General features: G+C 39.9%; 1 protein-coding gene across 1 annotated transcript in view; it reads right to left on the minus strand.

The window, feature by feature from the left end:
- Positions 1-27,374, minus strand: part of INSR (insulin receptor) — a 327,427-nt gene that overhangs the window by 131,731 nt on the left and 168,322 nt on the right. The window contains exons 3-4 of the mRNA XM_053702881.1: positions 4,946-5,267; positions 4,259-4,407 (exon numbers count right to left, since the gene is read on the minus strand). Coding sequence (XP_053558856.1) covers positions 4,259-4,407; positions 4,946-5,267 — 471 coding nt within the window. The remainder of the gene's footprint in view (positions 1-4,258; positions 4,408-4,945; positions 5,268-27,374) is intronic.

Consider the following 27,374-nt stretch of genomic DNA (forward strand, 5'->3'; position numbering starts at 1 on the left):
ACAGTTGTAATGGTCTTAGATGAATGCGCGCAAAAGGAACTATGTCCATTGCCGCTACCATCAAACCTATTACTTCCATGCACTGCGCTATGGAAGGAAGAGGAACGGAATGAAGTGTTTGACAAGAGTTTAGAAGTTTTGTTTTTCTGGCCTCTGTCAGAAAAATCCTCATTTCTAAGGAGTCTATTATTGTTCCCAAGAAGGGAACCCTCGTCGACGGAGATAGAGAACTCTTTTCCACGTTCACTTTCCATCCGTGAGATCTGAGAAAGGCCAGGACTATGTCCGTGTGAGACTTTGCTTGAGGAAGGGACGACGCTTGAATCAGAATGTCGTCCAAGTAAGGTACTACTGCAATGCCCCTTGGTCTTAGCACCGCTAGAAGGGACCCTAGTACCTTTGTGAAAATCCTTGGAGCAGTGGCTAATCCGAAAGGAAGCGCCACGAACTGGTAATGCTTGTCCAGGAATGCGAACCTTAGGAACCGATGATGTTCCTTGTGGATAGGAATATGTAGATACGCATCCTTTAAATCCACCGTGGTCATGAATTGACCTTCCTGGATGGAAGGAAGAATTGTTCGAATGGTTTCCATTTTGAACGATGGAACCTTGAGAAACTTGTTTAAGATCTTGAGATCTAAGATTGGTCTGAACGTTCCCTCTTTTTTGGGAACTATGAACAGATTGGAGTAGAACCCCATCCCTTGTTCTCCTAATGGAACAGGATGAATCACTCCCATTTTTAACAGGTCTTCTACACAATGTAAGAATGCCTGTCTCTTTATGTGGTCTGAAGACAATTGAGACCTGTGGAACCTCCCCCTTGGGGGAAGCCCCTTGAATTCCAGAAGATAACCTTGGGAGACTATTTCTAGTGCCCAAGGATCCAGAACATCTCTTGCCCAAGCCTGAGCGAAGAGAGAGAGTCTGCCCCCCACCAGATCCGGTCCCGGATCGGGGGCCAACATTTCATGCTGTCTTGGTAGCAGTGGCAGGTTTCTTGGCCTGCTTTCCCTTGTTCCAGCCTTGCATTGGTCTCCAGGCTGGCTTGGCTTGAGAAGTATTACCCTCTTGCTTAGAGGACGTAGCACTTGGGGCTGGTCCGTTTCTACGAAAGGGACGAAAATTAGGTTTATTTTTGGCCTTGAAAGACCTATCCTGAGGAAGGGCGTGGCCCTTACCCCCAGTGATATCAGAGATAATCTCTTTCAAGTCAGGGCCAAACAGCGTTTTCCCCTTGAAAGGAATGTTAAGGAGTTTGTTCTTGGAAGACGCATCCGCTGACCAAGATTTCAACCAAAGCGCTCTACGCGCCACAATAGCAAACCCAGAATTCTTCGCCGCTAACCTAGCCAATTGCAAAGTGGCGTCTAGGGTGAAAGAATTAGCCAATTTGAGAGCACGGATTCTGTCCATAATCTCCTCATAAGGAGGAGAATCACTATCGATCGCCTTTACTAGCTCATCGAACCAGAAACACGCGGCTGTAGTGACAGGGACAATGCATGAAATTGGTTGTAGAAGGTAACCTTGCTGAACAAACATCTTTTTAAGCAAACCTTCTAATTTTTTATCCATAGGATCTTTGAAAGCACAACTATCTTCTATTGGTATAGTGGTGCGTTTGTTTAAAGTAGAAACCGCTCCCTCGACCTTGGGGACAGTCTGCCATAAGTCCTTTCTAGGGTCGACCATAGGAAACAATTTTTTAAATATGGGGGGAGGGACGAAAGGTATACCGGGCCTTTCCCATTCTTTATTTACAATGTCCGCCACCCGCTTGGGTATAGGAAAAGCTTCTGGGAGCCCCGGGACCTCTAGGAACTTGTCCATTTTACATAGTTTCTCTGGGATGATCAAATTCTCACAATCATCCAGAGTGGATAATACCTCCTTAAGCAGAGCGCGGAGATGTTCCAACTTAAATTTAAATGTAATCACATCGGGTTCAGCTTGTTGAGAAATTTTCCCTGAATCTGAAATTTCTCCCTCAGACAAAACCTCCCTGGCCCCCTCAGACTGGTGTAGGGGCATATCAGAACCATTATCATCAGCGTCCTCATGCTCTTCAGTATCTAAAACAGAGCAGTCGCGCTTACGCTGATAAGTGGGCATTTTGGCTAAAATGTTTTTGATAGAATTATCCATTACAGCCGTTAATTGTTGCATAGTAAGGAGTATTGGCGCGCTAGATGTACTAGGGGCCTCCTGAGTGGGCAAGACTCGTGTAGACGAAGGAGGGAATGATGCAGTACCATGCTTACTCCCCTCACTTGAGGAATCATCTTGGGCATCATTTTCAGTGTCACATAAATCACATTTATTTAAATGAGAAGGAACCTTGGCTTCCCCACATTCAGAACACAGTCTATCTGGTAGTTCAGACATGTTAAACAGGCAAAAACTTGATAACAAAGTACAAAAAACGTTTTAAAATAAAACCGTTACTGTCACTTTAAATTTTAAACTGAACACACTTTATTACTGCAATTGCGAAAAAGTATGAAGGAATTGTTCAAAATTCACCAAAATTTCACCACAGTGTCTTAAAGCCTTAAAATAACGGAACCGGAGCCGTTTTTAACTTTAACCCCTTTACAGTCCCTGGTATCTGCTTTGCTGAGACCCAACCAAGCCCAAAGGGGAATACGATACCAAATGACGTCCTTCAGAAAGTCTTTTCTATGTATCAGAGCTCCTCACACATGCGACTGCATGTCATGCTGCTCAAAAACAAGTGCGCAATACCGGCGCGAAAATGAGGCTCTGCCTATGATTAGGGAAAGCCCCTAGAGAATAAGGTGTCTAAAACAGTGCCTGACGATATTATTTAACAAAAATACCCAGATTAAATGATTCCTCAAGGCTAAATATGTGTAATATATGAATCGATTTAGCCCAGAAAATGTCTACAGTCTTAATAAGCCCTTGTGAAGCCCTTATTTACTGTCTGAATAAAAATGGCTTACCGGATCCCATAGGAAAATGACAGCTTCCAGCATTACATCGTCTTGTTAGAATGTGTCATACCTCAAGCAGCAAAAGACTGCTCACTGTTCCCCCAACTGAAGTTAATTCCTCTCAACAGTCCTGTGTGGAACAGCCATGGATTTTAGTAACGGTTGCTAAAATCATTTTCCTCATACAAACAGAAATCTTCATCTCTTTTCTGTTTCAGAGTAAATAGTACATACCAGCACTATTTTAAAATAACAAACTCTTGATTGAATAATAAAAACTACAGTTAAACACTAAAAAACTCTAAGCCATCTCCGTGGAGATGTTGCCTGTACAACGGCAAAGAGAATGACTGGGGTAGGCGGAGCCTAGGAGGGATCATGTGACCAGCTTTGCTGGGCTCTTTGCCATTTCCTGTTGGGGAAGAGAATATCCCACAAGTAAGGATGACGCCGTGGACCGGACACACCTATGTTGGAGAAATAAATGTCTCATGAGAACCAGGGTGGACATTAAAAGATTCTTGGAGACTGTGTTGCTCTATTACTCCTTATCAGCTTAGACTCAGGGTGATTCTCATTGGTAAATGCCAACTAACGTGAATGAAGATGCTATATAGTGCAATAATTATTTTACTTTCAAATATTATGCAAAGTTTCCATTAAACCTCTTCTGCCAACTTCTTGGTTTTTGGTAAAAGAGGATTTAATTACGTGTCTTGTGTAAATTAACTTTAAAACTATATGTATTACTGCTTTCCATGCATATAAGTAACAGATGTATAAAAACTGTCAACTGTGTCAAGTCTGCTGCTAACAGGGCCAAGCTATTCTCACCACTGTGGGCAAGCATGTTTGCTATGCTTAGTCAATATTAAAGGGACATAAAACCCATTTTTGTTTTCTTTCATGATTCAGATAGAGCATACAAATGTAAACAACTTTCCAATTTACTTCAATTATTAAATTAACTTCATTCTTTTAGTATCCTTTGTTGAAGAAGCATCAATGCACTATGGGAGCTAGCTGAACAATGGATGACCCAATAACATGAGGCACATATGTGCAGCCACCAATCAGCAGCTCCTGAGCCTACCTAGGTATGCTTTTCAACAAGGGATACCAAGAAAACAAAACAAATTAGATGATAGATGTGAATTGGAAAGTTGTTTAAAATTGTATGTTCAATCTGAATTAAGAAATCATGAAAGGGTTTCATGTCCCTTTAAATATAATGCTGGGAGCACAAAACATGCTTTCTTTAGTATTCTTTAATTACGGTTGTTTTTTTATACTCACTGCCTCCGCGGATGTTGATGATCAGACTCCCATTAATCACCGTGCAACCTCTCAATTCTTGAGCAGATGTCACAGAATCAATAGTCTTCACTTGCTGGAATATTGTACAGACTTTGGGGCAAGGTCCTTCACAGGGAGTACAGGTCAGACTATGAGGAATAATTAAGCAAATACACAATTTAAATATATATATATATGACATAAACAACAGACTGGCTTAGAAAAGTATTAATAAATAAATGCAATCTCTCTCTTTTCTCTCTCTCTCTTTTCTCTCTCTCTCCATTTTTTTTCTCTCTCTTTACTCTCTCTCTTCTCCTCTCTCTATTTTTTCTCTATCTCTCTCTCTTTTCTCTTTCTCTCTCTCTTTTCTCTCTCTCTCTCTTCTTTTCTCCTCTCTCTCTCTCTTTTCTCTATCTCTCTCGCTCTATATATATATATGTGTGTGTGTGTGTATATAAATATATTAAAAGGTATTATAATGTAATGTATCTCTGCATAGCGAGAGAAACAGCTCACAAGGTAAAATTTGCCTTTATAAAATCATTTGAGGGCCCTCACAGTACTAAGAAGACCATTGATCAGAAACTTGAAGTGCTTAAACAGCTCTGTACTGCAATTTGTGAGCATCATTTTTAAGCAGCAGCAGACTATTACAAGAGGTATAAAACATGCAGAGCTACTTACGTGGTGGCATTAGTGATGTAGCCAGAAGGGCACTCTGGCATGCACTCTCCCTTGTGGATAACATATTGGGGGCAGGAGCTGTCCCGTGAATTTCTGCACTTATTATGTAGTTCCTGGCAGAGGCTAAAGTTCACACAGCGCCAGCCCTGAAAGCTGTAGGACCCCGGTGGGCAGGACTCCACGCATACTCCTTCATACATAAAATGCAAGCATGCTGCACACTGTGCTGGGTCATCCGGCTTGCGGCAGCTCCCCAGGCATTCTTTATGGCAGCATTGCTTGTCTGATGTACATCCTCGCCACTTACATTCAGGAGGGCACACTGAGAGGAACAAAACAGATAAGATATATAAAAGTTCTCTTAAAACACACATTTTTACTGTTGGCAGATTAATTAAAGGGACAGTATACACCAATTTTCATATAACTGCATGTAATAGACACTACTATAAAGAGTAAAAAAACATTTAAAAACTTACTTAGAAGCTCCCAGTTTAGCTCTGTTGACAAGCTTAGCTGGAACACCCACTGAAAGTGGTTGTATACCAAAAAGAGAAGACACTCCCCCTTCCCCTGCATATGAAAAGACTCTTTACACAAACAGGAGCAAGCTGGAGTAGGTATACATCAGTATACTTCTAAAACTTTGGGGCTTGGTTAGGAGCCTGAAAATCAGCGCAATGTTATTTAAAAATAAGCAAAACTATACTTTCTTTTACTAAAAAAAAAAGTTGTATAGACTATATAAATGGATCATCTACAAAACATTTATGCAAAGACAAATCTAGTGTGTCTAGTGAAATACAACACAACAGTCTCTTTATGTAATAGTAAGATTGTATGTTTGTACAAATAGTAGAGCGACAGACAGAAAGAAAGAAAGAGAGAAAGGAAAGAGAGAAAGGAAAGAAAGAGAGAAAGGAAAGAAAGAGAGAAAGGAAAGAGAGAAAGAAAGAAAGAAAGAAAGAGAGAAAGAAAGAAAGAAAGAAGAGAGAGAAAGAAAGAAAGAGAGAAAGAAAGAAAGAAAGAAAGAAAGAGAGAAAGAAAGAAAGAGAGAAAGAAAGAAAGAAAGAGAGAAAGAAAGAAAGAAAGAGAGAGAAAGAGAGGGAAAGTGAGAGAGAGAAAAAAAGAGAAAGAGAAAGAAAGAGAGGGAGAAAGAGAGAGAAAAAGAAAGAGAAAGAAAGAAAGAATGAAAAAGAAAGAAAGAAAGAGAAGAAAGAAAGAGAAAGAAAGAAAGAAAGAAAGAAAGAAAGAAAGAAAGAAAGAAAGAAAGATTAGTTAGAAAGAAAGAAAGAAAGATTAGTTAGAAAGAAAGAAAGATTAGTTAGAAAGAAAGAAAGAAAGAAAGAAAAGAGAAAGAAAGAAAGAGAGAAAGAAAGAAAGAAAGAAAGAGAGGAAAGAAAGAAGAAAAGAGAGAAAGGAAAGAAAGAAGAAAGAAAAGAAAGAAAGAGAGAAGACAGAAAGAAAGAGAAAAGAAAGAAGAAAGAAAGAAAGAAAGAAAGAGAAAGAAAGAAAGAAAGAAAAGAAAGAAAGATAGAAAAGAAGAAAGAGAAAGAGGAAGAAAGAAAGAAAGAATAGAGAAAAGAAAGAGAGAAAGAAAGAGAGAGAAGAAAGAGAGAAAGAAAGGAAAGAGAAGTTAGAAAGAAAGGAAAGAAAGGAAAGAAAGAAAGAGAAGAAGAGTAGGGGGGTGGATAAGGAAAGGGAAAGGAGAAAGAAAGAAAGAAGATAGGAAAGAAAGAAAGTAAAGTAAGAAAGAAAAAGAGATGAAAGAAAGAAAGAATAGAAAGAAAGAAAAGAAAGGAAGAAGAAAGAAAGAAAAGGGTATTATTTATTCCGGAGCAATTTGAGGAAACAATATAGAAGGATTGTATGTTTGTAACAAATAGTAGAGCGACAGACAGAAAGAAAGAAAGAGAGAAAGGGAAAGAGAGAAAGGAAAGAAAGAGAGAAAGGAAAAGAAGAGAGAAAGGAAAGAGAGAAAGAAAGAAAGAAAGAAAGAGAGAAAGAAAGAAAGAAAGAAGAGAGAGAAAGAAAGGGAAAGAGAGGAAAGAGAAAGAAAGAAAGAAAGAGAGAAAGAAAGAAAGAGAGAAAGAAAGAAAGAAAGAGAGAAAGAAAGAAAGAAAGAGAGAAAGAGAAGAAAGAGAGAAAGAAAGAAAGAAAGGAAAGGAAAGAAAGAGAAAGAGAAAGGAAAGGAAAGAGAGAAAGAAAGAAAGAAAGAGAAAGAAAGAAAGAAAGAAAGAAAGAAAGAGAAAGAAAGAAAGAAAGAAAGAAAGAAAGAAAGAAAGAGAAAGAAAGAAAGAAAGAAAGAGAGAAAGAAAGAGAGAAAGAAAGAAAGAAAGAAAGAAAGAGAGAGAGAAAGAAAGAAAGAGAAAGAAAGAAAGAGAGAAAGAAAGAAAGAGAGAAAGAAAGAAAGAAAGAAAGAAAGAAAGAAAGAGAGAAAGAAAGAAAGAGAGAAAGAAAGAAAGAAAGAAAGAAAGAGAGAAAGAAAGAAAGAAAGAAAGAGAGAAAGAAAGAAAGAAAGAGAGAAAGAAAGAAAGAAAGAAAGAAAGAAAGAAAGAGAGAAAGAAAGAAAGAAAGAGAAAGAAAGAAAGAAAGAAAGAAAGAAAGAGAAAGAAAGAAAGAAAGAAAGAGAAAGAAAGAAAGAAAGAAAGAAAGAGAAAGAAAGAAAGAAAGAAAGAAAGAAAGAAAGAGAGAAAGAAAGAGAGAAAGAAAGAGAAAGAAAGAAAGAGAGAAAGAAAGAAAGAGAAAGAAAAAAGAAAGAAAGAGAAAGAAAGAAAGAAAGGATAGAAGAGAGGAAAGAGAGAAAGAAAGGAAAGAAAAAAGTTAAGAGAAAGTAAGATAGAATAGAAAGAAAGAAAGAAAGAATAAGAAAGAAAGAAAGAAAGAAAGAAAGGAAAGTTTATTTATTCCGGAGCAATTTGAGGAAACAAGTATAGAAGGGGTGGTGGAATACTGGAATAAAACTTCCAACAGAGGTATTTTAAGACTGGTAAGCAAATTCAAGAATACCTGGAGGATTTGCATAGAAAAGGAAATGTAAAAATGAGTTCATTAAGGTTACACTTCAGAAGAAAATGTGGGGCAGACTTTAAGGTCTTTTGGTTCTTATCTGCCATTAAAATCCAGATTTATATATTTTTAAATAGCAAGGGGTTTCCACACCCACCCCAATAAATATACATTTTTACCAAACCAGTACACTTTTTAACAATATTGCACAGACCAGGATCGCTATGCTATAAATATATCACTATTTATGCACGGCTATTTGTGTTAGTGCACAGGCTTTCTGTTTTTAAAAACTTTATAAGGATTATCAATACTTCACATTTTTAATGGATTTTGGAAGCCACTGAAAGTCATTCTGACGCCTCCGCAAACTTTTTACTTTGAAGTCAAAATGTCATTGAACTCTATCCAGTTTGCTTAAAAAAAATGCACCAATAGATTTAGTGCATAGTCATTGGCACAATTTCTCTATGAACTACTGGTTTTATGCCAGTGTTTTTCAAACCTATAGCTCATTCATAGCATTAATGCAAAATAATTCTTTAGAAACCCATACATTTTTGTTTCAATAAAAACATTATTTTATTAAAGGGACATGCAAGTGCAAAAACAAAATGCTCTTTACATATTAAGTCAACTCCAGAGCAGCAAAGCAATGAGAGCTACCTTAGCCCATCAGAGAGACAATGACAAGAGGCATATGTGAATAGCTGCCAATTAGCAGTTATCTCTCAGTAGTGCATTGCTGCTCCTGAGTTTATCAAGATATGCTTTTCAACAAAGGATAACAACAGAGTAAAAAAAAATTGATAATGGAAGTAAATTAAAAAGCCTTTTAAAATGGCAAATTCAATCTCAAGTATGAAAAATTTGTTTTTACTTTCATGTCTGTCCATTTAAAGAGAAACAGTAAAGCAAAAATAAAATGCTCTAATTAATAAAACTATTATGTTGTTTAAAGTGAAAGTCAACCATAGCGTTTTTGAAACAAATAAAGGGCACTTTCATTCATGAAGTATAATATACTTCATGCAGAAAGTGCCTTTATTCGTTTCAACTGTTCGCTGTTCTTAGCTGCTACGGCAGCCCACGGCAAAAAAATATTTTGCCAAGAGGTGATGTTTTCACCTCTTAGCAAATAGCCTTGCGGTAAATCCGGCTCACCGAAGGCACCAAACCGGGTTTACCGCACGTCTTTTGGCTAAGAGGTGACAACATCACCTCTTAGCAAAAAAAAAATTTGGCCGTGGGCTTCCCTAGCAGCTAAGAACGGCAAAGGGTTGAAATGAATAAAGGCACTTTCTGCATGAAGTATCTTATAATTCATGAATGAAAGTCCCCTTTATTTGTTTCAAAAGTCAACCCTAGCGTTTCAAAAACGCTCTGGTTGACTTTCACTTTAACATAAGGGTTAATTGCAAACTATTGTTTATAATTATTTGCAGCTTGACAACTGCTGATGAGCTGTTTTTGTCATTGACACAGTCACAATCAACCATTTATATTGTTTATCAATGGCACTTTTTGAAAAATGGCCCAATATTTAAAATGCGCTGTTCCTGTTTTTCTGATCACAATCCAAATTTTCAACATTTTAAGTCCCAGTCAACACCAAAATTATTATTGTTTAAAAACTTAGATAACACCTTTACTACCAATTCCCCAGCTTTGCAGAGCCAACATTGATATATTAATAAACTTTATAACTTTTAAACCTCAAAATTTCTGCTGGTTTCTAAGAAACTAAAGACAGCCTCTTAACACACACTATTATATTAGCTTTTCACAAAAGGGGAGTGCTCGTTCCTGTGGGCCATATAGATAACATTGTGCTCAGGCCCGTAGGTTGTGGATGACAATGCACTAATTGGCTAAAATGATAATAAATAGCCATGTGATAAGGGGGCTGTCTGCAGAGGCTTAGATACAAGGTAATCACAGAGGTAAAAACAGAATTTATGTTTACCTGATAAATTACTTTCTCCAACGGTGTGTCCGGTCCACGGCGTCATCCTTACTTGTGGGATATTCTCTTCCCCAACAGGAAATGGCAAAGAGCCCAGCAAAGCTGGTCACATGATCCCTCCTAGGCTCCGCCTACCCCAGTCATTCGACCGACGTTAAGGAGGAATATTTGCATAGGAGAAACCATATGGTACCGTGGTGACTGTAGTTAAAGAAAATAAATTATCGGACCTGATTAAAAAAACCAGGGCGGGCCCGTGGGCCCGACACAACCGTTGGAGAAAGTAATTTATCAGGTAAACATAAATTCTGTTTTCTCCAACATAGGTGTGTCCGGTCCACGGCGTCATCCTTACTTGTGGGAACCAATACCAAAAGCTTTAGGACACGGATGAAGGGAGGGAGCAAATCAGGTCACCTAAATGGAAGGCACCACGGCTTGCAAAACCTTTCTCCCAAAAATAGCCTCAGAAGAAGCAAAAGTATCAAACTTGTAAAATTTGGTAAAAGTGTGCAGTGAAGACCAAGTCGCTGCCCTACATATCTGATCAACAGAAGCCTCGTTCTTGAAGGCCCATGTGGAAGCCACAGCCCTAGTGGAATGAGCTGTGATTCTTTCGGGAGGCCTGCCGTCCCGGCAGTCTCGTAAGCCAATCTGATGATGCTTTTAATCCAAAAAGAGAGAGAGGTAGAAGTTGCTTTTTGACCTCTCCTTTTACCGGAATAAACAACAAACAAGGAAGATGTTTGTCTAAAATCCTTTGTAGCATCTAAATAGAATTTTAGAGCGCGAACAACATCCAAATTGTGCAACAAACGTTCCTTCTTTGAAACTGGTTTCGGACACAGAGAAGGTACGATAATCTCCTGGTTAATGTTTTTGTTAGAAACAACTTTTGGAAGAAAACCAGGTTTAGTACGTAAAACCACCTTATCTGCATGGAACACCAGATAAGGAGGGAGAACACTGCAGAGCAGATATTCTGAAACTCTTCTAGCAGAAGAAATTTCAACTAAAAACAAAACTTTCCAAGATAATAACTTAATATCAACGGAATGCAAGGGTTCAAACGGAACCCCCTGAAGAACTGAAAGAACTAAATTGAGCCTCCAAGGAGGAGTCAAAGGTTTGTAAACAGGCTTAATTCTAACCAGAGCCTGAACAAAGGCTTGAACATCTGGCACAGCGGCCAGCTTTTTGTGAAGTAACACAGACAAGGCAGAAATCTGTCCCTTCAGGGAACTTGCAGATAATCCTTTTTCCAATCCTTCTTGAAGGAAGGATAGAATCCTAGGAATCTTAACCTTGTCCCAAGGGAATCCTTTAGATTCACACCAACAGATATATTTTTTCCAAATTTTGTGGTAAATCTTTCTAGTTACAGGCTTTCTGGCCTGAACAAGAGTATCGATAACAGAATCTGAGAATCCTCGCTTCGATAAGATCAAGCGTTCAATCTCCAAGCAGTCAGCTGGAGTGAAACCAGATTCGGAATGTTCGAACGGACCCTGAACAAGAAGGTCTCGTCTCAAAGGTAGCTTCCAAGGAGGAGCCGATGACATATTCACCAGATCTGCGTACCAAGTCCTGCGTGGCCACGCAGGAGCTATCAAGATCACCGACGCCCTCTCCTGATTGATCCTGGCTACCAGCCTGGGGATGATAGGAAACGGCGGGAACACATAAGCTAGTTTGAAGGTCCAAGGTGCTACTAGTGCATCCACTAGAGCCGCCTTGGGATCCCTGGATCTGGACCCGTAGCAAGGAACTTTGAAGTTCTGACGAGAGGCCATCAGATCCATGTCTGGAATGCCCCACAGCTGAGTGACTTGGGCAAAGATTTCCGGATGGAGTTCCCACTCCCCCGGATGCAATGTCTGACGACTCAGAAAATCCGCTTCCCAATTTTCCACTCCTGGGATGTGGATAGCAGACAGGTGGCAGGAGTGAGACTCCGCCCATAGAATGATTTTGGTCACTTCTTCCATCGCCAGGGAACTCCTTGTTCCCCCCTGATGGTTGACGTACGCAACAGTTGTCATGTTGTCTGATTGAAACCGTATGAACTTGGCCCTCGCTAGCTGAGGCCAAGCCTTGAGAGCATTGAATATCGCTCTCAGTTCCAGAATATTTATCGGTAGAAGAGATTCTTCCCGAGACCAAAGACCCTGAGCTTTCAGGGATCCCCAGACCGCGCCCCAGCCCATCAGACTGGCGTCGGTCGTGACAATGACCCACTCTGGTCTGCGGAATGTCATCCCTCGTGACAGGTTGTCCAGGGACAGCCACCAACGGAGTGAGTCTCTGGTCCTCTGATTTACTTGTATCTTCGGAGACAAGTCTGTATAGTCCCCATTCCACTGACTGAGCATGCACAGTTGTAATGGTCTTAGATGAATGCGTGCAAAAGGAACTATGTCCATCGGCCGCTACCATCAACCCGATCACTTCCATGCACTGAGCTATGGAAGGAAGAGGAACGGAATGAAGTATCCGACAAGAGTCTAGAAGTTTTGTTTTTCTGGCCTCTGTCAGAAAAATCCTCATTTCTAAGGAGTCTATTATTGTTCCCAAGAAGGGAACCCTTGTTGACGGAGATAGAGAACTCTTTTCCACGTTCACTTTCCATCCGTGAGATCTGAGAAAGGCCAGGACAATGTCCGTGTGAGCCTTTGCTTGAGGAAGGGACGACGCTTGAATCAGAATGTCGTCCAAGTAAGGTACTACAGCAATGCCCCTTGGTCTTAGCACAGCTAGAAGGGACCCTAGTACCTTTGTGAAAATCCTTGGAGCAGTGGCTAATCCGAAAGGAAGCGCCACGAACTGGTAATGTTTGTCCAGGAATGCGAACCTCAGGAACCGATGATGTTCCTTGTGGATAGGAATATGTAGATACGCATCCTTTAAATCCACCGTGGTCATGAATTGACCTTCCTGGATGGAAGGAAGAATAGTTCGAATGGTTTTCCATCTTGAACGATGGAACCTTGAGAAACTTGTTTAAGATCTTGAGATCTAAGATTGGTCTGAACGTTCCCTCTTTTTTGGGAACTATAAACAGATTGGAGTAGACCCCCATCCCTTGTTCTCTTAATGGAACGGGATGAATCACTCCCATTTTTAACAGGTCTTCTACACAATGTAAGAATGCCTGTCTTTTTATGTGGTCTGAAGACAACTGAGACCTGTGGAACCCCCCCCCTTGGGGGAAGTCCCTTGAATTCCAGAAGATAACCTTGGGAGACTATTTCTAGCGCCCAAGGATCCAGAACATCTCTTGCCCAAGCCTGAGCGAAGAGAGAGAGTCTGCCCCCCACCAGATCCGGTCCCGGATCGGGGGCCAACATTTCATGCTGTCTTGGTAGCAGTGGCAGGTTTCTTGGCCTGCTTTCCCTTGTTCCAGCCTTGCATTGGTCTCCAAGCTGGCTTGGCTTGAGAAGTATTACCCTCTTGCTTAGAGGACGTAGCACTTTGGGCTGGTCCGTTTCTACGAAAGGGACGAAAATTAGGTTTATATTTTGCCTTGAAAGGCCGATCCTGAGGAAGGGCGTGGCCCTTACCCCCCAGTGATATCCGAGATAATCTCTTTCAAGTTAGGGCCAAACAGCGTTTTCCCCTTGAAAGGAATGTTAAGTAGCTTGTTCTTGGAAGACGCATCAGCCGACCAAGATTTCAACCAAAGCGCACTGCGCGCCACAATAGCAAACCCAGAATTCTTAGCCGCTAACCTAGCCAATTGCAAAGTGGCGTCTAGGGTGAAAGAATTAGCCAATTTGAGAGCATTGATTCTGTCCATAATCTCCTCATAAGGAGGAGAATCACTGTCGACCGCCTTTATCAGCTCATCGAACCAGAAACATGCGGCTGTAGCGACAGGGACAATGCATGAAATTGGTTGTAGAAGGTAACCCTGCTGAACAAACATCTTTTTAAGCAAACCTTCTAATTTTTTATCCATAGGATCTTTGAAAGCACAACTATCCTCTATGGGTATAGTGGTGCGTTTGTTTAAAGTGGAAACCGCTCCCTCGACCTTGGGGACTGTCCTGCCATAAGTCCTTTCTGGGGTCGACCATAGGAAACAATTTTTTAAATATGGGGGGAGGGACGAAAGGAATACCGGGCCTTTCCCATTCTTTATTAACAATGTCCGCCACCCGCTTGGGTATAGGAAAAGCTTCTGGGAGCCCCGGCACCTCTAGGAACTTGTCCATTTTACATAGTTTCTCTGGGATGACCAACTTGTCACAATCATCCAGAGTGGATAATACCTCCTTAAGCAGAATGCGGAGATGTTCCAACTTAAATTTAAATGCAATCACATCAGGTTCAGCTTGTTGAGAAATGTTCCCTGAATCAGTAATTTCTCCCTCAGACAAAACCTCCCTGGCCCCATCAGACTGAGTTAGGGGCCCTTCAGAAATATTAATATCAGCGTCGTCATGCTCTTCAGTATCTAAAACAGAGCAGTTCGCGCTTACGCTGATAAGTGTTCATTTTGGCTAAAATGTTTTTTGACAGAATTATCCATTACAGCCGTTAATTGTTGCATAGTAAGGAGTATTGGCGCGCTAGATGTACTAGGGGCCTCCTGAGTGGGCAAGACTCGTGTAGACGAAGGAGGGAATGATGCAGTACCATGCTTACTCCCCTCACTTGAGGAATCATCTTGGGCATCATTGTCATTGTCACATAAATCACATTTATTTAAATGAATAGGAATTCTGGCTTCCCCACATTCAGAACACAGTCTATCTGGTAGTTCAGACATGTTAAACAGGCATAAACTTGATAACAAGTACAAAAAAACGTTTTAAAATAAAACCGTTACTGTCACTTTAAATTTTAAACTGAACACACTTTATTACTGCAAATGCGAAAAAACATGAAGGAATTGTTCAAAATTCACCAAATTTTCACCACAGTGTCTTAAAGCCTTAAAAGTATTGCACACCAAATTTGGAAGCTTTAACCCTTAAAATAACGGAACCGGAGCCGTTTTGAACTTTAACCCCTTTACAGTCCCTGGTATCTGCTTTGCTGAGACCCAACCAAGCCCCAAGGGGAATACGATACCAAATGACGCCTTCAGAAAGTCTTTTCTAAGTATCAGAGCTCCTCTCACATGCGACTGCATGCCATGCCTCTCAAAAACAAGTGCGCAACACCGGCGCGAAAATGAGGCTCGCCTATGCTTTGGGAAAGCCCCCAAGAATAAGGTGTCTAAAACAGTGCCTGCCGATATTATTATATCAAAATACCCAGATAAAATGATTCCTCAAGGCTAAATATGTGTTAATAATCAATCGATTTAGCCCAAAAAAAGTCAACAGTCTTAATAAGCCCTTTTTGAAGCCCTTATTTACAATCGTAATAAACATGGCTTACCGGATCCCAGAGGGAAAATGACAGCTTCCAGCATTACATCGTCTTGTTAGAATGTGTCATACCTCAAGCAGCAAGAGACTGCTCACTGTTCCCCCAACTGAAGTTAATTGCTCTCAACAGTCCTGTGTGGAACAGCCATGGATTTTAGTGACGGTTGCTAAAATCATTTTCCTCATACAAACAGAAATCTTCATCTCTTTTCTGTTTCTGAGTAAATAGTACATACCAGCACTATTTCAAAATAACAAACTCTTGATTGAATAATAAAAACTACAGTTAAACACTAAAAAAACTCTAAGCCATCTCCGTGGAGATGTTGCCTGTACAACGGCAAAGAGAATGACTGGGGTAGGCGGAGCCTAGGAGGGATCATGTGACCAGCTTTGCTGGGCTCTTTGCCATTTCCTGTTGGGGAAGAGAATATCCCACAAGTAAGGATGACGCCGTGGACCGGACACACCTATGTTGGAGAAAAGTATATTACTATAACTGTGCTGGTTATGCAAAACTGGGGAATGGGTAAAAAGGGAGTATCTATCTTTCTAAACAATACAAATTTGGAGTTGACTGTTCCTTTAACAACACATTTATGGGGCCATTTTTCATTTCAAATTTAACAACTAAAAAGTTATTGATAAACCCAGGACAACCACAAACATTTGTTGTAGTTTGGCAGATAGTGATTTTCGGCCGGTATTGTCAGTGTGTTTTTTTTTGTTTTCTCTCAAAATCCCAAAATGCTTCTGCTGTTAATGCCCTTAAAACTCAAAATTGTTACCTCTGAAAGCAACACAAAATAGTTATCTACACCATTGATCTTACAATTTCATAATAGAAACACAAAAATGCGTATGATTAAAGGGGCAGTAAACCTAGAAAATAATGTTATATAATTATGCACATAGTGCAGAATTATATAACATTATCTTAGCCAAACTCTCACTCTTGCTCTACTGAGCGGGTCTGGTTTTCCCCCTGAGCGCATCTAGGCAGCTGTCTAGTCACAGCCCGGCCCAATCGCGCCATTACACTCAATGCAGCTCGCTTCCGCTATCAGACAGAGCAGGAGCGAGCTGCATTGAGTGTAATGGCTCGATCGGACCGGGCTGTGACTAGACAGCTGCCCGGATGCGCTCAGGGGGAAAACCAGACCCGCTCAGTAGTGCAAGAGCGGCGGTCTGAAAAACCATCTTCTTTTAATCAAATTTCACCGGCAATATTATGTTGCATAAAGTTTGGCTAAGATAATGTTATATAATTCTGCACTATGTGGCTACTAGGTTTACTGCCCCTTTAACAAGAAACAAAATGGGGATTTTGCAGGATAAGTAATTACATCACAGGTTGAAGGGCCTGTAATGTTGATCCCTTTTATACTGGGTAGTGAAGTGCAATTAGTCAGTTGTGCTTCAAAATTATAGCTATAGGTGTGTGTGTGTTTCTTTAAAACAGGGGTTGACAAATATATTTAAAATGTATGAGCCAATAAGTATATTTATAAACCAGACACATACTTTTAGTAACCAGACAGTGGTATCTGTGTATAAATATATATATATATAAGTTAGGAGCCAGGGGTAAAATTATATGAGGCTCCTAGTTTGTTGAGCCTTGCTTTGAAGGGACATTAAATACTTTGAGATATAGTATACTCAATTTGATGATAAATTATGTGTATATATATATATATATATATATATATATATGTGCTCACATTGTAGAGAAATTGGGCCCAATGTGTCAATATTTTGTGTGGCCACCATTATTTTCCAGCACTGCCTTGGGCATGGAGTTCACCAGAGCTTCACAGGTTGCCACTGGAGTCCTCTTCCACTCCTCCATGACAACATCACGGAGCTGGTGTATGTTAGAGACCTTGCGCTCCCCCACCTTCGGTTTGAGGATGCCCCACAGGATGCTCAATAGGGTTTAGGTCTGGAGACATGCTTGGCCAGTCCATCACCTTTACCTTCAGCTTCTTTAGCAAGGCAATGGTCGTCTATGAGGTGTGTTTAGGGTCGTTAGCCTGTTGGAATACTACCCAGCGGCCCAGTCTCTGAAGGAAGGGGATCATGCTCTGCTTCAGTTTGTCACAGTACATGTTGGCATTTATGGTTTCCTCCATGAACTGTAGCTCCCCAGTGCCGGCAGCACTCATGCAGGCCCAGACCGTAACACTCCCACCACCATGCTTGACTGTAGGCAAGACACACTTGTCTTTGTACTCCTCACCTGGTTGCTGCCACACACGCTTGACACCATCTGAACCAAATAAGTTTATCTTGGTCTCATCGGATCACAGAAAGGGTTAAGTACTGGCGCTCTAGGCTAGGGATAGATAAAACACCAGTACTTAACCCTTTCTTTTCCTAACACTCTTTCACCTAGGGGCTTATATGAGAAAGCTCCCTTGCACTTGACAGTAGGGTAGTCTATAGCGCTAGCTCCAACCACTTTGCATATCCTCATCGGACCACAGGACATGGTTCCAGTAATCCACAGCCATGCAGACCTATTTTATGCAGTGTGCAGCATATGGTCTGAGCACTGACAGGCTGACCCCCCCCCCTCCTTCAACCTCTGCAGCAATGCTGGCAGCACTCATACGTCTATTTCCGAAAGACAACCTCTGGATATGATGCTGAGCACGTGCACTCAACTTCTTTGGTCGACCATGGCAAGGCCTGTTCTGAGTGGAACCTGTCCTGTGAAACCACTGTATGGTCTTGCCCACCATGCTGCAGCTCAGTTTCAGGGTCTTGGCAATCTTCTTATAGCCTAGACCAGGGGTCAGCAACCTTCGGCTCCCAGATGTTTTGGAACTACATTTTCCACGATGCTGAGACACTCTTTAGGCTATCTGAGTATCATGGGAAATGTAGTTACAAAACATCTGGGAGCCGAAGGTTGCTGACCCCTGGCCTAGACCATCTTTATGTAGAGCAACAATTCTTTTTTTCAGATCCTTAGAGAGTTCTTTGCTATGAGGTGCAATGTTGAACTTCCAGTGACCAGTATGAGAGCGATAACACTAAATTTTACACACCTGCTCCCCATTCAAATCAGAGACCTTGTAACACTAACGAGTCACATGACACCGGTGAGGGAAAATGGCTGATTGGGCCTAATTTGGACATTTCCACTTAGGGGTGTACTCACTTTTGTTGCCAACGGTTTAGACATTAATGGCTGTGTATTGAGTTATTTTAAGGGGAAAGCAAATTTACACTGTTATACAGGCTGTACACTCACTATTTTATATTGTAGCAAAGTGTCATTTCTTCAGTGTTGTCACATGAATATATATAATAAAATATTTACAAATATGTGAGGTGTGTACTCACTTTTGTGGGATACTGTATACACACACACACACATATATATATATATATAATGCTCAAATAACAGAGTATTGCAGTATGTAGTGATACCTTTTTTATAGGACTAACATAATAATTCACCTATATCAGATTGATCAGTATTGCTTCAGACCTGAGGAAGGGAGGAAAACTCTCGAAAGCTTGTCTTTGAAATATTATGTTAGTTCAATAAAAAAAAGCTATCACTGCATACTGCAATACTCTGTTATTTGAGCATCTTATCTACTGGACTAATACGGCTAATCCAATCTTCACTATATATATATATATATACTCTACAATGTACTTTCATTATTTATTTTGTCCCCCTTTTCCTGTAATTCCATTCTGAAATTGTGAGCATTTCAGTTCCTGTTAGAAATGGAATTTGGAGATCACTGTTATATTCCACACAGCCATTGGCTGCACACTCTAGTGGCCTATGTTTTATAGACACTAAACCTTTACACTTATTTTGTCAATATTTAAACAACTAATAAAACGTTAAAAAAAATACATCTACATGTAATTCTGAGATCTAATGTCCCTTTAAAGGATCATAACAGGTGCGTTATCGGTATAGTGGTCGTGCGTTTGTTGAGTTACACATTTTGCTAATTGTTAATAGTATAAAAGTGCTGCTTGTTATTATTTTTTTGTATCTGGTGACATTGGACATTGTTAGCTGTGGGTGATTTCAGTGTGTTGTGCCCATGCACAAATCCAAAATTTGAACTTACACAGAAATATCATTATTTAAAAATGGTGCGTTTGTTTACAATATTCTGTGCAAGTGATCAATATTGTCTTTAGAATACAATGTAATTGAATAATTAGAAAATATGGGAATGTGGAATATAAACACAAAAAAAGGTTAGGATTAAGTTTGTTGAGATATGAAAACATATTTATATATTTATATGACTATACTTTCCTCCAGGATAAAATATTTACAAGACAAGATCGGCTGTCATAGAGGTCTTTAAATACAGTAAGCTTGACAAAACACTAATAAATTGTTGTGTACTTTCAATGTTCTATATCACATACATCAAACAATATAAAGCAGGTATTCCCAAAAGTTAGATCGATATCTCCCAGACAATCACAATACAGTTGTGTAATTTCTCATTGCCCAGAGCCGTGTTTAGCACAAGTATATATTCGGCAAAAAAAGCTGATCCAGCAAAGGAATATTAGTCCCCGGGTTTTTTAAGTACAAGCTCAGATTGTCTTATGCTTAGGACATATATAAGCAGATCACACTGATAAACATCATACAAATATAGGACTCACTAAAGTATGATCACCCCTTATATAAAGTAAACACCTAATAAAGTTGTGTCCAGCAAATAAAGAAGCCAATGATGTCTGGAAAGCTTTTTACAGGTAAAACAATATGTGTGTTCCAGCCCCCTCTGGTGGTAAATAAAGCATCAGAAGTAGACAGGGAGGGGGGCACTTCTCAGACTGCTTGCTCATAACGGGTTAAATTAATTCCACCCCTTAAGCTTGCCGCCCACACACATAATCTGACCCTAACAAGATGTTATTGATTAGTTCTGAGAAAGAACACTTAGCCAAACAGATGCACTAAGGCACCATGCACAGAGAAATGAATTATGTTTACCCAGTGAGTCAGGGACACATATGTCCAAAGCTTTAGTGCACCAGATAAACAAGAGTATATCTAGTGAAGAGAGAGCTGAAGATAATGCAGAAAAACAGGTTGGACTTATCTTTGACCCTTGATAGTCTCCTATTTAGAAACGTTTATGCATTAAAAATAAGTAAAGAATGAAATAAATCCTACTCATTGCACCTTGGCAATGTGACTTTGTAAGAGCTGTACACTAATAGTCATTAGGATGGAATACACAGTACTTGCTGAACATACTAAGGACTGAGAGCAGACAGATCCAGCATTCAGTAATGAGCACAAACACAAACAGTAGCAAAGAACACATGCGCACACACACTGAGTACGTATACAGTCATTACAGATCTCTTCCAGCTCCACAAAAATTCTGCTCCTGGTCTTTGCAGCTGCTCAAGCGCCGCCCTCACCCTTAGCCAATCCCATAGCTGCTAGGAACAGACCGATCTGGGATGTGCCTAGTTCCCCCCCCAAACCCCTCTTACCCCCCCCCCCCCACCACCACCACCCAGCAGCAGCAGGCGAAAAGGAACTGCGCGATTAACCCTTTAAGTACCAGATAGGACTATCAAACCTAGCAAGAAGGGAGAGGTGTTCATGTGACAGAAGTCACTGTCTAGCCTGTACATATAGAAATGTTTATTTTTTAACTGTTTAAAGTATGGAGATGAGTTATAGAGAGGGTTATATAGAGAAGCAGGAGTAGTAAAAGGGAGGATAATAGAACAATAAAATGACTTGTAGGAAGGGTTAAATAGGTTAAATGGGACAATAGGGAAAGGCATATATGGAGCAAATTGGAAGAATAATAGAGAAAACTGAAGAAAAAATGGAAGAGTTGTGCAGACAAATTTAAAAGGATGACATTTCAGGCTGAAGGGGGGAACTATAGAGATCTTATATGGAGCAATAAAACAATAATTGACAGGAGCCAGATTACAAATGTAGTAATTTTTAAATTCTGTACTTTGTGTATATCTCTGTTTCAAGTGGACATTTAAGGGTCAAAAAATAAAAACTTTATTTTGTTAAAATAATTTTACACACACGCACAAACTTTTTTTTATATCACTGTGTTTAACCCCAACAAATGGATTAAGTAAATAGTTAAAGTCACATACCAGGCATTCTCCCATGCTGCTTCTGAGCAGGAGACTGCACTTGATTGGTGAGAAAACGTATGCATGTTGATAATAATTGGCTCATTGGCCATTTATCTCAAGAGCTGGGTATACAACTTCATTTATGCATTTAACCCATGAAAAAAAAGGCATTCACGTAAAATAAAATTTGCAATCAAACCATTTTATTTTTTATTAGAATGTCTCTAAATGAGCATTCAATGTTAAAAACTAATTTCAAATGCTTTTGACTTTTTAAATGGATAAATACATTTAGCTATAATAATGCACCAGGAGTTATTACAGACCAGAACAATTCAAAATAAATCAGATCAGTCATTTTAAGCTATTAAGATGTGAAAATATGACAATTTGTAATATGGCAATTTAAGAATTTGTAGAAAATCTACAGGGGAAAAAACAAAACACTTTACCTATCTTCATGGCTAGGAGATAACTCTTACTGGGTAGTGTATTCCTAGCATTATTTAAAGGGATATGAAACCCATTTTTTTTTTCATGATTCAGATAGAGCATGCGATTTTAAACAACTTTCTAATTTACTTCTATTAACATTCTTTTCATTGTTCTCTTGGTATACAGGGATGTACGCTTAGGAGCCGGCCCATTTCTGGAGCACTATAGGGCAGCAGTTTTGGAAGAATGTTATCCATTTGCAAGAACACTAGATGGCAGCGCTGTTTCCTGCCATGTAGTGCTCCAGATGCCACCTAGCTATCTCTTTAACAAAGAATATCATGGGAATGAAGCAAATTTGATGATAGAAGTAAAATTGCAAACTTTTTTAAAATAGTTTGTTCTGTCTGAAACTTTTTTATTTCATATCCAATTAATGTAAAAGCAGGTATTAGCTTTGAAGATATAAGGCTTCAAAGCATGGGCGTCCGGAAGGGAAACAAGAGAGGGCAAATGCCCCCCTTGAATTGTATACCCATTAGCCACGTTTGTTATGCCAATGAGCCACCATTTGTAAAATGACGTGCACCTCGTGCACAACAAGCAACTCTCTCCAGCTGCTGCACGTTACCCCCCACCTTATGCTGCTGGACTTATTTTTTTTGTTTTGCAAAAATCAATGCATGAAAGTGGTGGTTTCTTAAGATGCTAGGACAGAAAATGATTTTGATAAAGGTGCTGTTGTAAATACTGGATCATTAAATTGTTTTATGTCAAATTGGCAACTAACATTTATGTAGATATTGGAAGTCATTCTTATCTTGTACGTCTAAATGTATTTTAGTATATTTAAGTATAGTATGGCACTTGTCAGGACACAGACTGGCTGCATAAGTCTAAAAAATTAAGCCACTTAAAGGGACAGTCAAGTCCAAAAAAAGCTTTCACGATTTAAACAGGGAATGTAATTTTAAACAACTTTCCATTTTACTTTTATCCCCAATTTTGCTTTGTTCTCTTGGTATTCTTAGCTGAAAGCTAAACCTAGGAGGTTCATATGCTAATTTCTTAGACCTTGAAGGTTGCCTCTAATCTGAATGCATTATAACAGTTTTTCACCACTAGAGGGCGTTAGTTCATGTGTGCCATATAGATAACATTGAGCTCACGCACATGAAGTTGCGTAGGAGAGTGCGCACTGATTGGCTAAAATGCAAGTCTGTCAAAAGAACTGAAATAAAGGGGCAGTCTGCAGAGCTTTAGATACAAGGTAATCACAGAGGTAAAAAGTATATGAATATAACTGTGTTGGTTATGCAAAACTGGGGAATGGGTAATAAAGGGATTACTTATCTTTTTAAAAGACAAAAATTCTGGTGATGACTGTCCCTTTAAATTGTTTTTAATGTATTTTCACTATAAAGCGTAAAGACACATTAACATACTTTTTTTTTTTTTTTTTTAAATGTTTGCATTATAAATTGTTCTCTGCATTATGGCAGATCTGCATACAAAAAAGTCATTTTGTCAGAAAAATATATTGTTTTGTAGTCCCTTGACACCCTCCCTAGAAAAGCCTCTTGGGTGTTCTTAGGGTACCTCTTTACTCTAGCCAATTAGAGATAGGTATAAGCAAGCTCTTGATCATATAATTTTTATGATTCAGAAAGAGCAGCAACTTTAAACAACTTTCCAATTTACTTCTATTGTCTAATTTGCTTCATTCTCTTACTATCTTTTGTTAAAAAGCATATCAAAGTAGGCTCAGTACTGGTGGCTCATCTGATGTGTATAATTAGCTGCCAATAGTGCACTGCTGTTCCTTCAAAAAAGGATACCAAAAGAGTGAAGTCATTTTTTTTATAAAAGAAGTAAAACGAAACCTAAATTATGAAAAGAAAAAAAAGAAAAATGTGGTGCTTCATGTCTTTTTAAATTTAAAGTTTAATGTCCCTTTAAGGCATGTTCTAAATCCAACACAAACATCTTATATTAAAATAGCAAGTCTGAGAATTAAAAGTGAAGAATTAAACTGACTTAGTTCTATATACAGTAGTTTGTGTTGAAATCGTTTTTGTTAGTATTTTTTGGTTAAATACAACAAATAGCAAATCATAGGTATATGTGAATATAAGAATTACATATTAAGAAGGAAGGTCAGTTGGTCATTATATAATAGCTCAATATCTCTGAATATTTTGTTTCGGTTTCAATATAACCTTATTAATAGGAAAACTGTAATACAAATGATGATCTACAACCAATGGTTCACAATATGTTTTGAGCTTCTTAAACAAGTATTGCCAATATAAGGTTGACCACAAGTAGAGTTTAAAAAAGAGGGAGGGATAAGTTAACAGAGTGGAATAGAGAAAAGAAGAAAATATATCTATTATTTGATGCTCCCCCCATTGGACATCCAGAACTTCCAGTAAAGGGACTAACAGTGAACGCAGCCTTCAGCCAACCCCCAACTATCTCTAGATATGATTATGAGAATATGTTATTGTTGTGCCTCATACATGAACCAATAAAATCACAAATTTTGAAAAGTTGCTTGAGTGCCTTGCATATAAGCTGCCTGCTCATACATGTTATAGAAATATCTAATCTTATTAATTATTTCATCCCATGTGGGAGCCCCCTTCTTCCAGTGGAGAGTTCGATATAGTTTAAAGGGACATGAAACCCCAACAAAAATATTTCATAGTTCAGATAGAGCATATCAATTTAAACAACTTTCCGGTTTACTTCTATTTTCTAATTTTAGGAAGCAAAATTGGCAACAGAAGTAACCTGAAAAGTTGTTTAAAATTGTATGTTCTATCTGCACCATGAAAGAAAAAAACAAATTATGCTTACCAGATAATTTCCTTTCCTTCTGTATGAGGAGAGTCCACAGCTTCATTCCTTACTTGTGGGAATTCAGAACCTGGCCACCAGGAGGAGGCAAAGACACCCCAAAGGCTTAAATACCTCCCCAACTTCCCTCATATCCCAGTCATTCTGCCAAGGGAACAAGGAACAGTAGAAGAAATAACAGGGTATAAAAGGTGCCAGAAGAATAAAAAACAAAAAATTTGATCCGCCGTACGGAGAAATACGGGTGGGGGCAGTGGACTCTCCTCATACAGAAGGAAAGGAAATTATCTGGTAAGCGTAATCAATGTTTTCCTCCTTAATATGAGGAGAGTCCACCACTTCATTCCTTACTTGTGGGAAACATATACCCAAGCTCAAGGGGACAATGAATGAAACGGGAGGGTAAAAAGAAATGCGGACCCCCATTCTGAGGGCACCACAGTCTGTAAAACCTTTCTCCTAAAAGCTGCTTCAGCCGAAGCAAAAATGTAAAATTTGTAAAACTTTGAAAAAAGTATGTAAGGAGGACCAGGTGGCCGCTCTACAAATCTGATCCATAGAGGCCTCGTTCTTAAAGGCCCAAGTGGAAGCCACAGCTCTAGTTGAATGAATCTTAATCCTCTGAGGAGGCTTATGTCCCGCTGTCTCATATGCTAAGCGAATAATGTTCCCTAACCAAAAAGATAAGAAAGCGGAAGAGGGTCTTCTGTCCCCTACGCTTCCCAGAAAAGACAACAAACAAAGAAGAAGTCTGTCTAAAATCCTACGTAGCCTGAAGATAGAACTTCAAGGCCCGAACCACACAATTATGAAGTAACCGTTCCTTCAAAGAAGACGGATCAGGGCACAAGGAAGGAATCACAATCTCCTGATTGATGTTGCAATCTGAAACTACCTTAGGAAGAAAACTTAACCTAGTATGAAGAACAGCCTTATCAGCATGAAAAACTAGGTAAGGGGGCTCACATTGCAAGGCAGCAATCTCAGATACTCTGCGTGCCGAAGCAATAGCCAGTAGAAAAAGAACCTTCCAAAACAGTAATTTAATGTAAATCACATGCATATGCTCAAACGGAGCCCTCTTCAACACTTTAAGAACAAGATTTAAACTCCAAGGAGGAGCAAAAGATCTAAACACCGGCCTGATTCTAGTCAGAGCCCGAACAAAAGACTGAACATCTGAAAGCTCAGCGAGTCTCTTATGCAGTAAAACAGACAGGACCGAAATCTGTCATTTAACGGAACTAGCAAAAAGGCTCTTCTCCAGGCTATCCTGGAGAAAAGAGAGAATCCTGGAAACCCTTACCTTATGCCAGGGGAATCCACGTTCTTCACAAGAGAATAAGTAGGTCCTCCACACCTTATAATAGATGCGATGAGTAACCGGTTTACAAGCTTGAATCAGAGTATCAGTAACCCTCTCAGAGAAACCCCTCTTGGCGAGGACTAAGTGTTCAATATCCACGCAGTCAGCCTCAGTGAATCTAGATTTTGATGAACAAAGGGACCCTGTTCCAGCAGATCCCTGCAACAAGGTAACCTCCATGGAGGAGATGAGGACATCCCCACCAGGCCCGCGAACCACATCCTTCGCAGCCACGATGGAGAAATTAGAATCACAGAGGTTTGCTTCTGCTTGATGCGGGCCACTACACGAGGAAGAAGTGGTAACTGTGGAAAATTGTAGATCAGATGATACCTCCAAGGCACTGCTAATGCATCTATTAGCTCCGCCTGAGGATCCCTGGACCGCGACCCATATCTGGTTAGCTTGGAATTGAGCCGGGACGCCATGAGATCTATCTCCGGCGTCCTCCATCTGTGGCAAATCTCCGCAAATACCTTGGGATGGAGAGACCATTCCCCCGGATGAAAGGATTGTCTGCTGAGGAAATACACTTCCCAGTTGTCCACACCCGGAATGTGGATCGCTGACAACGAGCAGTTGTGGGCTTCCGCCCATTCCAGAATCCGAAATACTTTCCTCATTGCTAGGGAGCTCCTTGTTCCCCCCTGATGGTTGATGTAAGCCCCCTGATGGTTGATGTAATGTTGTCTGATTGTAACCTGATAAACTGGGATGAACCCAGAAGAGGCCAAGCCTTCAGAGCGTTGAAGATTGCTCAAAGTTCCAAAATGTTGATCAGGAGGAGAGATTCCTCTCGAGTTCACAGGCCCTGTGCCTTCCTGGCACCCCAAACAGCTCCCCATCCTTAGAGACTTGAACCCTTAGCCACAATCTCCCAGGATGGTCTCAAGAATCAAATTCCTTCGGGACAGAGCCACCAAGAGAGCGATTCTCTTCATCGGTTGTCCAGAGAAATCTGTTGAGACAGATCCGAATGACCGCCGTTCCACTGTCTCAGCATGCACAGCTGAAGTGGTCTGAGATGGAATCTGGCAAAAGGAATGATGTCCATACAGGACACAATTAGACCAATCACCTACATACACCAGGCTACAGAGGGCCTTAAGAAGGTCTGGAGGGCAAGACAATTGGAAGTTAGCTTGTAATGTCTCTGGTCTGTAAGTAATATCCTTATGGATATGAAGTCTATTATAGTACCCAGGAACTCCACCCTGATACTGGGAGTAAGAGAACTCTTCTCTAAGTTTATTTTCCATCCATGAGATCAAAGAAGAAAGAGAA

The sequence above is a fragment of the Bombina bombina genome, chromosome 2 (assembly GCF_027579735.1).
Source record: "Bombina bombina isolate aBomBom1 chromosome 2, aBomBom1.pri, whole genome shotgun sequence".
NCBI lineage: Eukaryota > Metazoa > Chordata > Amphibia > Anura > Bombinatoridae > Bombina > Bombina bombina.